Source organism: Lissotriton vulgaris, chromosome 3_2, assembly GCF_964263255.1.
Source record: "Lissotriton vulgaris chromosome 3_2, aLisVul1.2, whole genome shotgun sequence".
Lineage (NCBI taxonomy): Eukaryota > Metazoa > Chordata > Amphibia > Caudata > Salamandridae > Lissotriton > Lissotriton vulgaris.
In genome coordinates this window covers 266,797,752-266,814,877 of record NC_141690.1, presented here as the reverse complement: position 1 = coordinate 266,814,877, position 17,126 = coordinate 266,797,752, and the positions used below count along the sequence as shown (strand labels likewise).

Genomic DNA, 17,126 nt, shown 5'->3' with positions numbered 1-17,126 from the left:
ATGTTGAGCCACAGGGAGGAGTTCTGTAGATATAAGCAAAGTACTTATAAAGTACGTTTTTTTAAGCCCTAGTGCTGGAAAAATGGCCCAAGTTATTTTTCCCATTGCAAATCCCATGCCACATAGGTTAACATGGCATGACGATAGTAACTAATAACTCCTGATAGGAGAATGATAGACGTTCCATTCAAAGACTTCCCAGAATGGTAGTGATGAATCCAACAATATCATATTGTTGAATTTCTCCTAAAATGTACAGACAAGAAATTATAAGACTTTCTCGTTTGTAAGTCCAGATTCAGCCTTCCATTGCTTTGTCCTGAGTGGTCAGAGTTAAGTGAATTAGCCAGGCTGCCTTGCAGAGGTGATAAAGATCCCCCTGGGGTTAACCAGCTCTGTTGGGAGGGCAGTGTGCTACTACACAGGAATGCCATAGCAGGGGGAGGAGTCGTAAACCATGATCTTCAAAGAGAAGAGGACGGGAGTGTCATTTACAACTTCACTCTTTTGACCCAAAGTAAGAGCTAGGCTTATGGATGGAATGCACAGATGCCGGGTGGCAGAGGCTTTGGAAAGTAGCCATCTTAGGGGTGCGTTTAGCCAGCTCTTACCTCCCTGCTGGAAAATCAGCCATTATGAATTTGGAGGATTTAGTGCACTCTGGGACAAAATAAAATCACACTCTACAGGATGTGGTCATATCCTTGGGGAGTTGCCCTGCTCCCACTGGTCAGGAGTGACCTCCTGCTTGACCCAGAGAACTTGCATAAGTATCTGAGAGGGGCAGAGTTTCTCAGATTTGCATATTGAAACTTAAGAAAGCAAGACGTTGCCATGCTGGGAAGTTGGGGTGCAAAACTTTAAAGCGTGCCCTCTGAAGACTGCACAAGCTGAAACTACATCCCTGTGGATTACCTTGCTGTAAAGGAACTAAGAATGGACTCCCTACAAGCTACAGGTTATCAGAGCTCACCTGGAGCATCACCACCAAGGATCCTCAACCTGGAGAACGACCAGTGGATTTGTAAGGGTTTTCTTCAAGTGCATTGTGGGAACTGAAGTCCTCAACTTTCAAGGACAATCTTGGAGCTTCCAGACCCTTGGAGGGAGTTTGAGACCCTTAGGGACCCCTTGGGGAACTTCAGGAAGAAGTTCCAGAAGTTTTGAGAACTTCGAAGCAACTTTGAAAAAAAGCTGCATAGGTGGACCGACTTAACCTGGCCAGCCAAGCCACCTGCCATCACCCGCGAGCCCGCCAAGCCATCCAGGTTCGTTCCGCTAAAAGCTCCGTAGGTCCGACGTCCAGAGTTTGACCGGGAGTAGAAGATATCCGAGGCTGACGAACCCTCACCGAATCCGGCCTAGTGAAGAGCATCAAAAGGGACCCCGTGAGAAAAAGATCCAGAATCGTTCTATGTCTGAAGGTAAAAACTGTGACCGGGACCTACCATGATTGGTAGCCGCTCAGGGCTCCATCGCGGTCGGCTTGAAACTTTGAGCCAGTCTATTGCGACCAGATGTCCCAATAGGGTGCTATAAGTTTCTAAGTGCTATAAAGTGATACATCTTTAAAAATTCATATCTCCGGCTCCCTACATTGGATTTTTGTCGTTTTGGTGTAATTTTAAAATAAAAATATTTCCTATTTTTATAAATTGGTGTTGGATTTTTATTATGTGTTGTATCTTAATTATTTACTGAATTGGTGTTTTAAAATGCTGTACATACCTGTCTTTGAAGTTAAGCCTGTTTGCTCGCAGCCACTGTACCAAGGGTTAAGCATGGAAATATTTTTCTAAGTCCTATTCTGAGCCCTAGACTATTAGTGGCCTACTTGCCAGTGGCAGACCTTCATTTGCCCCTACCAATAATCCATGTTCCAACACCCCCGTTTTAGATTAGCTTCCCATCTGGTTTCAAACACACACAATACACCTCACCTTTACTCTCACTGTCACTCCTGAATGGTCTTCTCCATGGTGAAATGTCTTACAACAATTCACGTACAGTGGTCGTACATTCACAATACTGAAAACACCTACATAAAAAGTAATGCAAGCCCATTAATAACTCACTCAGTAAAGGTGTGGGCAAAGGAAAGTAAAGGAAAATGCTTTGTGCGACATCCATGGAGGGCAAGAGGGGTGTGGCATCTATGAGCCCATTTAGAAAAATCTCTTCTCCTACCTTGAGGAAATAGCCCGAAATCAAGGCCCTTTTGACGTTCTGGATGTTCTCAGCTGTGCCGAATGCTGGAGGGGAGATGGGCAGCTCAATCCTCTGCATGACCTCCAGCAGCTCCGCCCGCACCACGTCTGCAAGCTTCAAGGCGGAGTAGCTCAGAAAGTTCTTTGCACACCAAGCCTCGTCGTCATTGTCTGTAGAGAGGGGCAGCAGACGTTTAGTACCACTCGTTTATTACTGGAATTCTACTATTTACAGCAGCTAAAACCACCACCATGATTGGGGCATGTTCAGTCAGCCCCTGCCTTTTAGCCAATTGCCCTTTAGATTCTAAGATCTATAGTTTTGGCCTTTACATTATTCATATGGACCAACATATCGCAGGGTGCTCAAATACAGGATCAAGGGACGTCAACCCTGACAAAATAAATCTATGGCACCCGCATCCTATACAAATATGAGGTGTGCCCAAAAGGAACAGTAATATGTTCAGAGGAGACCCACGCTGAGACTTACATAGAAGGCAGGGCCATACCTATTCCACGGCAACTTGTGTGGATTTGATTAGAAAGTTTACAATCGGAGAGGAAGATACAGTGGTTTCGGGAAGATCGTTCTGGTTGGCACAGAGATAGAAAGTGCTTTGATTCACAAACACATTTCTAATCAGCCCGTGTGTACTCTCTCAAAACCAATGTGGCACTATCTGGCACCCCTGTTTTGATTCAGCCTGGACAAAAAATTTGAGGTGGCCCGAGGCGGTGGGGGGGATGGAGTGTGGGGGTTTAGCAGAAATGTTTTCAATTGTGTTCTGAATGCAAGGAGATTGTTCGAGTTCTGTAGGTGTGGATGAATGCTGTCCCAGAGGAAGGGTCTGGCCACGAAGAATGGCCAGACCACTCTGGATTTTTTAGTTCCTTATGGGGATCCTGAGGAGATGTGGTAGTGATCATATCACTCATGGGAATCACTTGAGATTGCTGTGGTCATGGCAATTTTACAGAGGTTTCTCAGCCACACAGGATTTTGAGCTTTTTAAAAACTTATGACTTGGTAAGAGGGCAAGCCATAGTAGAAAGGGTTGCAGCATTCTACGCAGGAATTTACAAAAGATGTGACCGGAGGGGGCTTCAGGGCGCATGCAAGGTTATGTTTTTGGGGCAGTGTTTATGGCATGAGGCTGATCTGAATACAGCCCCGGATTTAGAGTTTGAGCTTTGGTCAACATCCAAGGAAGGGCTTAGATTCCTCACTTAAGTAGATAGAAGGTGGACACAGGATGACAATCGTGAGAAAGTGAGGTGGTCCCAGGATGAAGATTTAAGTCTTGGAGCAACTAAGCTTTACCTGTTGGGCTCATCCAGTGATTAGGGACATCACGGAGTTGGTTTTCCGCCGGTGTTACTCTCAGGAACATTTGAGTATTGTTGGAATAGGATAGCATTAAGAGGTGGTGGGAGTGTACAAGGGCCATTATAGGATTTCGTTAATGTGAAGGAGAAGTGGGCTTTTGGTCAGTGAGATTGGCTGTGGAATGAAGTGACAGTGACAAAGGCAGCAAACAGATCAATAAGGATCATCACGAAGAACGATCTGTTGTCTGATATTTGATGGATTTCATCCCAAACATTCAAGAGTCTGTTTCTCATTCATTATTTGGGGGGAAGCTACACTGGTCCAGAATACAGTTGGATTTGTGGTGTGTTTATATGTAGATAGTATTACAGATATCCAAATAAGCTCAGCAAAACATTAGCTACAACCCAGAGATTGCTAACAATACTGGATGAGGAAGTATCAGAAACTGGTAAGAAGACTACTGGCTACAGACAGTCACAGCTTCTGGAAGAACTCATGTCACCAATTCTTCCAGAAAGTACAATGAAAAGTTACTGGAAGGCAAAGGGCTTTTGATTGGCCTCCTTCCACCACTTGATTGGCCTCCTTCCACCACTGGTTTCTAGCTGTTGTTCATGTTTTGCCATTGCTTGGTTGGGAGTGCATCAATGCTATGGCTTTTCGTGAAAGGTTACGTTGTCCAATTTATATTCCTATTAGGTTTTGGTGACGGGGTCTCAAGAGGTCCTTGTGTTAGACTGCAGATGTCACACAATGTATAGCTTGTTATTGAGAACCAGTGTATGTTCTTTGATGTATTTACTAGGCCTGGGCGGTGAACTTTGCTCCGTTCGTGGAGTTTTCTGCACTCCGCAGAGCTCGCGGAGTGCAGAAAACTCCGCTTTGCGATGTGCAGCAGAGTTTTTCCAGGCCCGTGATCGCGAACAATAAGATTGCGAACGGTAAGTTCGCGAGCGCGAGCTGCCGCTCGGGTAGGAATACCAGCACAAACTGCAGTTCGCACTGCACTCCGCCACTCTCGGAACTTCGCAGAGTTTTTTTGTAACTTTGAGAAGTTACGAGTAGCAAAACTTTGCGAACTACGCCCAGGCAGCTGATGCAACAAATGTCTGCCGATTTATGGCTTTTCTGTTTAGGAAGCACCAGTTGTTTGGATATTTCAGCCTTTCACAAAGACATATTGCTGTTTACTAATCTCTCTAAGCATGCACTTGTGTTGCCTTATGTAGTGAAGCAATCCAGGTGTCAGGTAAGTTTCCACAGGAATATTTATTAAAGTCAGACTATGACGGTGCATCTCTGCCAAGCATCCCCAGACCAACTGAAATACAGATCCCAGAGCAACAAGAAGAACTGCCATAGGTGTTCCACAAGATTAACCCACAACACATACTTTCCCTTTAAACAGATAAAGGATCAATAACTGAAAACAGGGGTAATGAGTAGCAAATCAAGTTGTACTGCAACAATGATGTTATGTTATGTTAAATTTGACTTGTAGAGCGCACGTACGCCCGTAGGCTTCATGGCGCTGTAGGAAGTTTTCAGAAACACAACACAACAACAGGAGGACAGCTTGGAACATCTAAGGATAGGCTTCCCTAAAGAGCCAGGTCTTAAAGGCTGGTCTAAAGGCCAGAATATCCTCGTGTGACCTTAAAGAAGCTGGCAGGGAGTTCCAGAGGGAGGCAGCAAGAAAGTGAAAGGAGCTGCCGCCCTGACGTTGTTTCCTAACAACAGGCTCCGTGAGCAGGCTTTTGTGACTGGAACGAAGGTTGCGAGAGGGGACATATCTGGCAAGTAAGTTAATGATAAATTTGGGGCCCTTGCCTTGTAGTGCCCTGAAGATAATGCAGCCGGTTTTAAAAGCCGCCCTCTGGGCTATCGGCAGCCAATGCAGATCTGCCAGGCCTGGCCTGATGGACTGCCATTTAGGAAGCCCACAGATCAGCCTGGCCGCCTGATTTTGAACTAGCTGCAGCCTCTTGAGCTGCCCGGCTGGAAGACCCAAATATAAACTATTTGAGTAGTCCAGCCTTGACAGCACAAGGGCGATGGTCACCTGTATCAGGGCAGAATGGGTTAGGAGATGGGCAATCTTTCTAATCTTGCGCAGCTGAAAGAAGCATGCGGAGACTACTGTCCCTACCTGACTTTTCAAAGAGAGGTCTTCACTAAAGGTGACTCCAAGGCTCTTGACCGTGCGGGATTTGGAAGGGGGATTTCCCATCTCCGGAGGCCAAAATTGAGGTCCCCAGCTGTGTTCACTCTTCCCAGGCAAGATCAGTTCAGTCTTGCCTGGGTTGAGTTTTAGGTGGTTAAGGCCCATCCACCTCTGGATGTGAGCCATGACCTCCCTAAACTCAGTAACAGCGTCAGGCGAGCCTAGGGGGAAAATCAATTGCAGATCATCTGCGTAGTTAAAGATCCACACTTTGAATTTCCTCAAGGAGTACAAGAGGGGACGCAAATATAAATTAAATAAAAGGGGGGACAGGGAAGAGCCCTGAGGGACACCGCAGTCGTTCTTAATTCTAGGGGCTGTGAAGGTGCCCAGTCTCACTGCTTGAGTCCGGTCAGACAAAAATGATTCCACCCAGCTCAGGGCAGCACCTCTGAGGCCTGCCTGCCCGACACGGCCGACCAAAATGGTGTAGTCGACCGTGTCGAATGCAGCAGACAGGTCAAGGAGTACCGGTGCCTGGTGGACGTCCCTGTCTGCGTTACACCGAAGTGTGTTCTGGACTGCCAGGGTTACCGTCTCGGTCGAATGGCCTGGACGGAACCCAGCTTGATTGGGCTCCAGAAACCCAGTGGTTTCCACAAAGTTGGAAAGACAATTGGAGACGTGAGCCTCCAATATCTTGGATAAAAACGGCAACAGGGATATGGGACGATAATTTGATGAGTCCCAGGGGTCCAGACCTGGTTTTTTTATCAGAGGGATTAGCAGGGCGTGTTTGAAACCAGTAGGTACCCTGCCCTGGGCCAATGATTTGTCTAGTAGGGGTAGGATACCCTGAGGGATAGTCTGACCTATTTCAGAGAAGATGTGGGGGGGGCAGATATCGTTTGGGGATCCGGACTTTACCCTCGCCAAAAGTGAAGAAAAGGTTTTACCATCGATGGCCGGGAAGGCATCTAGTACAGAGGGATTATAAAAGGCGTCATCCAGAGGAAGTGACGTTGGGGAACTAGCAATGCTCGATTTAATAGTGACAATTTTTTCTCTGAAAAAGTTATTCAGGGAATCACATAGCTTCTGCGTGGGAGCTATTGAGGGGGCTGTCCTGTCGTTGTCACAGAGTTCATTGACTATATTAAAAATGTCTTTGGACTTATTAGATGAAGATAACATTTTTGTGGAAAAGTAGTTTAGTTTGTGTTGGCTTAAAATTTTTTGATATTTTTTCCTAGTGACGCAGAAAATTTCCCTATCCTGTGAGGAATAAGTGGCTCTCCACTGTCTTTCTTTCTGTCGTACCCCTAATTTAAGTGCTCTAAGTTCCTGAGTGAACCATTTGTGGGCATCATTACCTCTAATGTTAGACAAGTATACAGAGGGGGCGAACAGATCTGCTGCGTGGAGGAGCCAGGAGGACAGTGCCCTCTCGTCAACCTCCAGGTCTTCGCCTGATAGGGGAAGGGTGTTGTTCAACGTGTCCATGAACTCAGAGCGGTCCATGGATTTCCATGATGAGGTGAAGGGGTGCAGGATTGATCACAGGAGAAAGCAGAAAAGACCGAAGCAATGAAATATAAATAAGAGGAGGCCAAATTGACTGGAGAACAGAAGAATAAGCCGGAACCAAGGACAAACAATGTATTCATCCAATTACAGTCAGAACATCAGTTACATAGTCACAGAACCACACAGTACCTCTCAGATGAGTGTCCCACCCCTTTTTGTCAACACTAGAAGGCAAAGACGACAGACCATATCTGGCTACCTCAAACCCATGATGGGAGCCAGCATTTCCAGCTCTCACACACTGTTTGCGAAGTAACCAGGATCGCTGGACTCGCCAGATATTGGGCCACATTTACCTGACATTTCATCATCAAATAGAAACACATGCTGCTGCGGTCATCAAACCCCTCAAGACACAACCTGCAAGGTAAAGGCCACCTAATAAGAGACCACACCATGTTGGTGCTCTTTCTGGACATTAACCAGTTTAACATACAATCTCCTAACAGCCTTAACCTTAAATGGACCCCGAGGTATTGAGTCTCTGCCCAACCCTTCCCACTTAGACTCTGACCCAAAGTTCAACTGATCAGCAACTTGTAGGCGAGATACTCTGAGTCTCACAGCAGACCCGGTCTCCTTAAGCTAGACTGGGATCTGCTCTGTGTTGCCTTTTCTTCCCTCATAGAGAAGAAAGGGATTCGCCCTTCGATAGCACTGACTAGTACATAGCACCAATACCATGTCTAATGTAGTCCATCCCACATTCAAGTTGCCTTTCAATGTCATTTCAAGGGTCCACTTCACTAGCCTGCTATCTCTTTCAACTAGGACATTGGTTGGACTGTACGGAGCTGTGTAGCGCGGTTTAATACTGCAACTCAACAAGAAGTCCTTCATTTCTCGGGACACCAACTGTGTGCTATTGTCACTAAAATGCAACTGGATAGGCCTGCTCTTCCACTTCCAACCACTTGCTGTAGACACCCAAAAATACGGCTGCAAAGAGCAAGTCTCCTGGAAAAGAATTAAGGACCAAATAAAGTCCAAGCAGATCTGGCATGGTTAACCAGGATCCTCCATATACCCTCCACCCACATTCAAACTTTCCTCCCCTTGTAACTTTCTTAGTTACCTGGTCATCAAAAGAAGGCCACCAAAACTTGTCAGTCTGTCTACTCTTGGTCAGGGATCTGTCCCAAGTGCCCTCCTTTGGCTAAAAAAAACAGCCTTTTCTATAATGACGCAGGAAGCACAAGACTGTCACCATGCATCAAGGCTACATCCGAACTGACAGTTAACTCATTCAACACTTTCAAATAGGGTCTAAATCTAGCGGGAATGCTTTTTCCTCTAAATCCACCTTTCTTGGTCAACCGCACTGCAACTGCACAACCTGTCTGTGAAAAAAAAAATCTCTCTATGGCATCCAACCATTCTCCCTTCTGAATGGCTCCATCACAACAATGACAACTACTTCTAGATTCAGAGGACAAATTCAACGTCAGATGATCCAAAGGCAGCCTGGAGAGTGAATCCTCTAAGCTATTTTCCCATCACTGCACTACACTCTTAAAGGCTAGCAGCAAACCTCCCAAATCTTGCAGACCCATTTACCACCCCATCAGGGAGAAGGACTTTAACAGCTTGTGGTCAGTTCTGAACGCAGCTTTCAAACCACAGATGTGAGTCAGAAAATGCTCAGCTTCCCAAACAGCTGCCAACACCTCCCGCTCATTGACGGAGCAGTTTCTCTCAGAATCTGAAAGGCAGCAGAAAACAAAAGCAATGGTCTTTTCAAACACTGATACCGTAAAAGGACAGCACCAGCGTCTAGAGCACTGTCATCGAAGGTGAGAAAAGTTGGGCAGATCCCTAATGGCCCTCACCCGGTTGGCATCTCCAAGAGTCTAAACGGTAGGTCATTCCACTCCTCTCCAGTTTGTCAAATACTTGTTTTAAGGTGGCTTTGTGCTGGTCAATGGAGCTCCCTTACACCAAGACATCATCCTAAAAGTAGATTTCTCCCAAGAAATCCCCAGCATCATCTTCTGACAGACGCTGGTGAACTGGAATACACCTTCCGTGATGATGAAAGTTGTCAGTGGATTGGAATCCTCGTACAATCTGATCTTGTGGTAATCACTCCTCAGGTCTAAGCTGGAGAAGTACTAAACACCCTTCAATATTAGAACAATGACCCGAATATTGGGGAGAGGAAAACTGTCCATTACAATGTTCTGATTAAAGCATCACAGTTTGACGCAGAATCTCAGGCCGCTGCCCTGTTTTTTTTGGAACTCTAATCGGCTATAACCATCAGGCTGTTCAGTGGGATTAATAATGCCCTCCTGTACCATGTCCTTTAACATATTTTTGACGTCCTCCCTCAATAGAGTGGGAACTCATATAGCCCTATGTCTAACAGACTTCTTAATATCTGCAGACTATCCTGTGGACTACAACATTTCTAAATGCAGGTAAATGGCCCGTCTATTCCCGTGTGATGTAGGCAGTATAAAATAAAAGTGAAATTCAACACCCACGGCTCATTACAATTAGAAAGAAAAAAGCCGGACTCAACTGCTAATAAAAACACATTCATTTCTAGAATATGTATCGACTTACGTTGCTTGAAGGCATGGAAAACATTAATTAGCGTAAAGTGATCTCCATCCGGATGAAGCAGCATTCGACGGTGTGTTAAGGCAGTTTCCTCTAACCGCGGGGGCGGCGTCACAAAACACGAAGAAGCTGAGGATTGGAGAAAAGAAAATCTTAAGAGAAGCATTCATATATTAGTAAGAAGACAAACAGTTAGTTTGGAACATTTCTAAACAAATATAATGTATTTCAAGAGAAGCTTCGGTCTTCCCCCAAGAAGGTTTTATGTTTTTATTACTAGATATGTCTGAAAACATCCTGTGCTTTCCTGCATCTCAAAGCACCAGATAAATCAAGAGCACTGAATGCAAATGTCCTAAACATTCTGCAGTGACATCATCACCAATGCCCTGGCCACCAGAGTCTATGATCTATAGAAAGAACCCATGCACAACCATATAAGTGACTTACAGAAGAAAACATTCACCCTTATTTATAGCTTATTCTAGAATACGTCCATAATTAACTGTATATGTATCTTATAGCAGCACGCATCCATATTCACCCATCTAGGTGACCTACAGCAGAACTCATCCAGCACTATAGAGCATCAACAACTCATGGCCACAAGGTTTGGGGTCTTCACAGAGTCTGGCCTGCACGCATGATTCATGCCTTGTGCATGGGCTTGGGTCTCCACGGATTCTGGCCTGCCTGCACGATTCATGCCTTGTGCTTGGCCTGGGGTCTTCACGGAGTCTGGCCTGCATGTACATGATCCATGCCTTGTGTGTGGGCTGGGGTCTTCACTGATTCTGGCCAGCAAGCATGATTCATGCCTTGTGCATGGCCTAGGGTCTTCAGGGACGAGACTTGAATAAGGATGCTACATGTGAAGTATGAACTAACTAGTCTGTTACCATAATTACTTTGATCCCTAGCAAGTCACACAGTTGTCAGTGCATGGTCCAAATGGAGGCTGTGCACAAAAGCCGACTTATTCCAACCGTGAGCGGGCTCGTCACAAAGTCAAGACACGGAAGTCAAATGTTAAATTCTAAAAAAATGTTTTACAAAAATTCAGAAAACGCCAAAACCATCTATATAGGTGCCTGTCCGCTTTAACCAAGAGGTAGAGTAATAAAAACAGAGGCAACAGCCAAAGAACTTTTAATCGCTGACAGCAAAAGGATTCTACCATAAAGTTACACAAGACACAATAAATAGGAACATAGAGAAACAAGACAAAGTCAAGATGAAGCCACATGAACTTTGGGATCATTGTCCATGATGCAGAATCCGCCCATCGACTACTGCTCAACACTGCAAAGATGAATCTGGATCCTGCCACCAGGAAGCACTGTAAGGAGGGCACTGGGCCAAACTCAAGAATCTGTCTTACACTCATAGCTCCTCCCATACATGGGTTGTAAGGAGGAGCTATGCTTCGTATCCAGACCTTCTATGTGGGAGGGAGCGTCAGTACCTGCCGCTGCAGGTCATGTGGGGGCTCCGGCTCCAGGTCTGCTTGCTCCCAGGATGGTTCACGGTTTTGGGGTGGTTCCTCCTCCAAGTTGCTCTTTAGACACAGCGTCTCATGAATGTTTGAATAAGGGCGGTGAGCACTCGGCAGACACACAGCAGCTGACAGTGCCTGCAGAACTGCCCAAGGAGCCCCAGCGCAGCGTGCCTTCCTCCATCTGGCCGTGCCTAACACAAGGGATCATGCACTCTCGATCACAAAAGGGCATGGTGAGGTGGAGTCCATGTCTGCCACTCTTCTTGGTTGTGGACCCTTCAGCTGAGAGACTGTTCATCTTTGACAGCCTTGAACTGAGGCACTCCGAAGCCCGCCGGGGTGTCACGGGTCAGAGAAAGCTCCTTACTACTGGGTAGGACTCTGTCCTATGGAGAGAATGCTACTCTTCACATAGGTGCCCGAGAGAGAGAGTACCGTTGTCACCGTAGTCAGGAAGCACCTCCACCCACAGCCATCCAACCCGCGACCTCCTACAAAGGACAATGTCTGACTAGACAGAGCACACCTCCAGGTTAAGACCCTTTTCTTATCGGTGGTAGAACCACACAGCTTTCAGTGGAAAGAAACTGAGTATATAAGTAGTGAGGGGAGGCAGGAAAGGCTATGGAAGCCATCTTTATATCCTACAGAGACATCTCGGACTCTCTTGAATTGTTAAGTACAGGGAGCGCTTCCGTCTTTACACGCAGATGGTGCAGGTCAGGCGGGTAAGTATCACCATGGAATTTGAGAAGGAGGTTTACTTCTGACTTCTAAACTCGCCTTATTTATTGCGGTCAGACATATTGGTTGAGGGAGATCACAGAACACCGGCACACAATGCCTGCAGTGGTCGATACACTCTTTGGGGCCCTGTAGCACCTGTGATTTTTTATTTTTTCTCTGGCTATAATTATTATTATTAAACTTGCAAGGCTCCTGGTTACTCCAGTGGAGTTTCCCCGCGCTAGGACACCGTAGACCACGGCAGCTGGCCCAAACAACCCCCCCACATCCTAGTCCCCAAATGCAAGAAGGCCTACTCCCAGCCTCCCGGGGGAGATTGAAGGAGACAGGTTGTCCGTTTTTTCCAAACATAGTCTCCGATGGTTATGTCCTCAGTTCCATGGGTAGGTTATTCCAGGCCTTAGCCGCGAGAAAACCAAAAGAACTACCTCCTGACCGTACCTTACAAACCTTAGGCACAATCAGCTTAGCAGTGCCCAACGACCTCAAATTCAGAGTAGGTCTACAGGCAGTGAGTAGTGGGCGCAATTGAGGGACAATCAGTATATTTTGTAAACTAACATCAACAGCAGTATATCAACGTCTGGACCAAAAAAGAGTGGTGGAAACATTTTAATACTAGATGAGGCGTGGCCACATCATTGTCTGCAGAATCTCTGCTTGGAGTTCTACCTACGGAAAGGTTCCCAGCGCAGAAGCCTTATTCATTTTCTCGCTCTATTAGAGGTCACCTGTCCACTAGCCGGATACCTTTACCATTGATTAGCATAAATGTGCAGAGGGTGGCCGTGATGCCAAGAGCTCAAAGTGTATCATACCTGTAAGCATGGCAGCGATTGTCAGCATCTCGTTCACGCAGTCGAACTCGCAGGACGCAATGAGGGCCTTGGCCAGCTGGGGGTCCAGGGGGAACTCGGACATGATGATACCGACTTCCGACAGGTTCCCGTCATCATCCAAAGCGGCTAGGTAGTCCAAGTCCTCGAGGGCCTGCATTAGGGACTCTGGCTCTACAGGAGACGAGAAAGAACAAGCAAATCTGCAAGACTGCACGGAGAGCATAAGAAGACAGAGACATGTCAGAGGATACAGTAAAAGTAATAAGAGGAGGTAGGTAAATGGACAGGTAGAAAAGCAATTGGAGCAAAAGCAAGCAGTTCAAATTTGGCATGATGGAAGCAACAGAGATCAGAAGAAGACTTGTTAAAGGGGACAGAAAGAGTAAGAAGAAGAAGGAAGTAAACAATCAGAGAAGAGGGTTGAGATCAAGCACTTCAAATAGTAGAAGCAACAAAGAATGGAGGAAGACGGACACAGCAGACAGAATAATGAGGAGAAAAGGTAAATGAAGAGGAGAAGCAGAACAAAAGCAAGGAGCTCAAACTCAGAATGACAGAAACAACAGAGTGGTGGCAAACCAGTGAGACTACAGTCTAAGGGAAAATAACAAGCAGCAGGTCATAGGAGAGAAGGCCATGGCCAGCAGAAGCAACTGAAAATGTAAGGACACAGGTAAAGAAGACAAGAGGACACTGATGAATCAAAAGAAGAAGCAGATAAACATTGGACAGCAAGACTGAAGCAAGAGAGTTTGGTGGAAAATTAGAAAGACGATAGATTGCACAGAGAAAATAATAAAGAAATGTAAATTGGAAAAAGCAAGAGAAGGCGAGCAAAGACAACAACTTCCCAGCCAGCAATATAAAAGCAGGAGAGAGTGACGCGAAACTACAGAGGGATAGAGAACACAGCGAAAAGAATTAGAAGAAGCAGGTAATTGGACAGAGAAATAGAAATGCTAGAATTAAGAGAGTGTAGGAGGAAACCCAATGGGGAGCATGAAACAGGGAGGAAGGTAGAGCGGGAGATGAGAGTAACAGAGACAAAACCTTCGTTTGGAACAGAGAAAGACTCTGAAAAAGAGTTGGAACACAAAATGGAGAACACAATGTCATCCATTGTGAAAACAGGACAAGCGTGTATTGGAAAAATACAGACGAATGAAAAGGTTTAATAGGAAGTAAATTAATAAAAAGTTGTTCAGAGGGACAGAAGAGAAGGGAGCATAAGAGAGTGTTAGTTAGCTTTCATCAATGGATGCACCACTTGTTTGGTTTGTGATAAACATTGGAGTACACATGAAACTCCTCTTCACAAGGCCGAGTCACCTGAGGAAGTTAGGCAAAAAATTGGCTCGAGTTTGCTAGCCATTTGAATGTTTTACCACAAATTAAAAATAAAAATTAGTCCTGTCTAACTACTTTTCAAGACTGTTTATTTGGATTTCACACCCATTCCCAAAACCGACTTATTTATCGAGTTTTTCAACAATATTTTTAATATTGAAGGGCCACCAAGGGAAATTGTCACAGATAACAGCACACATTTCACCTCCTAGCAAATGAAAAATGTTATGGATTCGTTTCACATTAAGCATCTTGAGGTTGTATTATATTCACCTACCTCGAATGGCTTGGTCGAACGTGTGAATAGATTTATTAAAGAAGCTACTCAAACCGCACTTGCAAGTGGGCTTGACGTAGAAGGTTTTCTTCAACATACATTATGGTCATACCAGGTTACACCACATAGTACTACAGGCTTTTTGTCTTATACTCCTTCGCAAAAGACTACCTAAATCTTATTTATGTCCTGATTGGATTACAAACATAATACAAGAAACTTTTCATGTCACTAAAGAAAAGTTGGTCTCAAAAGTTGTAAAGCAACAAAAACACCCCAAGGACAAGCTGGACAAGAAACATTGTGTGAAAGATGCTGGCCTCAACATTGGTGATCAGGTTTTCATCGAGACGCCCAGCAGAGTTACGAAAGGGGAATCAGTTCGCGATTCCTGCTAAAATTTCAAAACTCTAGGGGATCTGCTTTGAGTTTGGGGAAAGGGTGGTGGAGGTGGAGGCGTTTAATTACAATTTCACCTGATGTGGACAGTAAGATGTTGGCGGTCAATGGGTATCACGGTGATGAGGCTAGTTATCAAACGTCTCTTGATGCCTCTTGGAGGTCAGACTCTCAGGTACCTCCAGTCATCACACCTTCTACATTTCCACAAAGTTGGGAACATAATATTGTAGTTTCTGAAAATGTATCAGTTGAGTTTTCTTCCACTGACACCACCTCTTCCTACTGGAAATGTTTGTGCCTTTCTGTAACAAGGACTTTTATTTCCATTAGAAGTGTTTTAATGTTGTTATTCATTATTGTATAGTATTCTTTCGGTTGTTAAATTGGAAGGGGATGTTATTCTGCTACTTGTTACTGTTTATACACGTGCACCTTGTATTGTTTTACATGTGTTAGTGTAGCAATGTAAGCAAGTGGCAGCGGAACTCGCGAGCCCGGTTAGGTTTACTTCTGATTGCCTTTCTGCCCGTTTCTACTTCACGTCGAGATCTGACTGGGTCACTGGCTGGTGGGAGCTGGACGGGCCGTGGGCCTTTTTAGAAACCTATCAAAGAAATTATTTGTTTGAAACTTTTCATCGTTTGCTCTTTACTTAACAGGGAGGAATAAAACATCAATAGACAGGCTGAACAGGTAGTTAAGAAAAGTAATGTAACATCAGCCATCTTGTTCCATGTTTGTCCGGAGATGTTCAGTGATCTCACTCTCTAATGGATGGAAGACTACAACCTCTGGAGTGTCGGCCGCCCAGCCTGACCACAGTGGAGCCCTTGGCTCAGACCTGCTCTGAGAAGTTTTGATTCAACACAGAGGGCAATGTGAGCTAGGGACAGCCCCCAGCCCTGCCCCCGGCCGGTCCAGGAAGTCACACTGCCCCATGTCGGCGATGTCCAGCCTGACCACAGTGGAGTCCTTGGCTCGGACGTGCTCAGAGGAGCTTTGATTCAACATAGAGGGCAGATGTAAACCAAGGACAGCCCCCAGCCCTCCAGACATACCTGGCCGGTCCAGGAAGTCGCACTGCCCCATGTCGGCGATGTCCAGCCTCTTCAGCAGCAGCACCAGGTGGCTGAGGTTGGCTTCAATCACCTGCGGAGGAGGGAAGTCCGGCATGCACGTGTCATAGAACGTCTCAGTGTACAACCTGAAGCAGGTGCCTGCGAAATAAAAAAGGGACAAGACTTAGCAGAGTCCAGGGGGGGGTGGGGGGGGGGGGGGGGGGGACACAGGACGTGCATGTGACGAAGACAGGAAATAGAATGTTACTTACCTGTTACTACAGTGCTCGAGAGCAGCAGCTCTTAGTGCCGCCCCCCCCACTGCAACAACTCCCAATGAGATAGCCAATTGCAATTAATGTGGTTTAACCAAGGGCGTAGCCGTTTATTCACATAGTCACATTGCTTCAGTGACGAATGATATAATTGTTATGAGAATACAGTGAGATCGGCCATACATTGTCATGAGGTTACAGTACATGAGCTTTAGCAAAAGAGCTCAACTATCGTACATGCATTAAAAACAGTTGTCTATACCCAATACAGAGCAACACTTCAGGATGCACTTGTAAAATCAGTTCAAAGCATTTTTGTTCTGAGAATAGTGTACATGAGATCAGCAAAACATCTCCAGGATTGCGCAAGCAATAAAACCATTGGCAACACTTTGGAATGCAAAAGTGCCAGCAGGCCCCTTTTCTATATCCATCGCCCAAGCCCTCAACCCAGGGCATACGGGGCTTAACTTTGCAGCAACTTCCCCTCCATCACATAGAGGGGTGGGAAATACCCGCAGTTCCACATACCAAAGCACCGCATAGCGCTTTGTCTCTGCGGGGGTACCGGTCACCAGGCCAAACCCCCAAAAATTCCACTCTGGGCATCCCGGGGTAGGGCAGAAAGGTCCAGGACCACAGCAGGTCAGTCCTCCCTCCTGCCTGCCCGGTGCCCTAAAAAACCACTGCTCCAAGGGGTAAATTCAGTATATCAGTCCAAATTTTGGGTAACCCCCTTTTTCTGCTGTAATACATTCCGCCAATTCCTCGTCCATCCATGGGTGGGTGGGTATTTGATGTAGACTTCAGGCTGGTGCACGGTG

At 45.9% G+C, this 17,126-nt stretch overlaps 1 protein-coding gene across 3 annotated transcripts in view; it reads right to left on the bottom strand.

Annotated features, from left to right (window-relative positions):
* Nucleotides 1-17,126, bottom strand: part of LOC147725650 (ATP-dependent RNA helicase homolog DQX1-like) — a 324,707-nt gene that overhangs the window by 40,890 nt on the left and 266,691 nt on the right. For all 3 annotated transcript variants that reach the window (XM_086964334.1, XM_086964335.1, XM_086964336.1), the window contains exons 7-10: nt 16,028-16,186; nt 12,923-13,114; nt 9,863-9,988; nt 2,188-2,378 (exon numbers count right to left, since the gene is read on the bottom strand). In XM_086964334.1, coding sequence (XP_086820460.1) covers nt 2,188-2,378; nt 9,863-9,988; nt 12,923-13,114; nt 16,028-16,186 — 668 coding nt within the window. The remainder of the gene's footprint in view (nt 1-2,187; nt 2,379-9,862; nt 9,989-12,922; nt 13,115-16,027; nt 16,187-17,126) is intronic.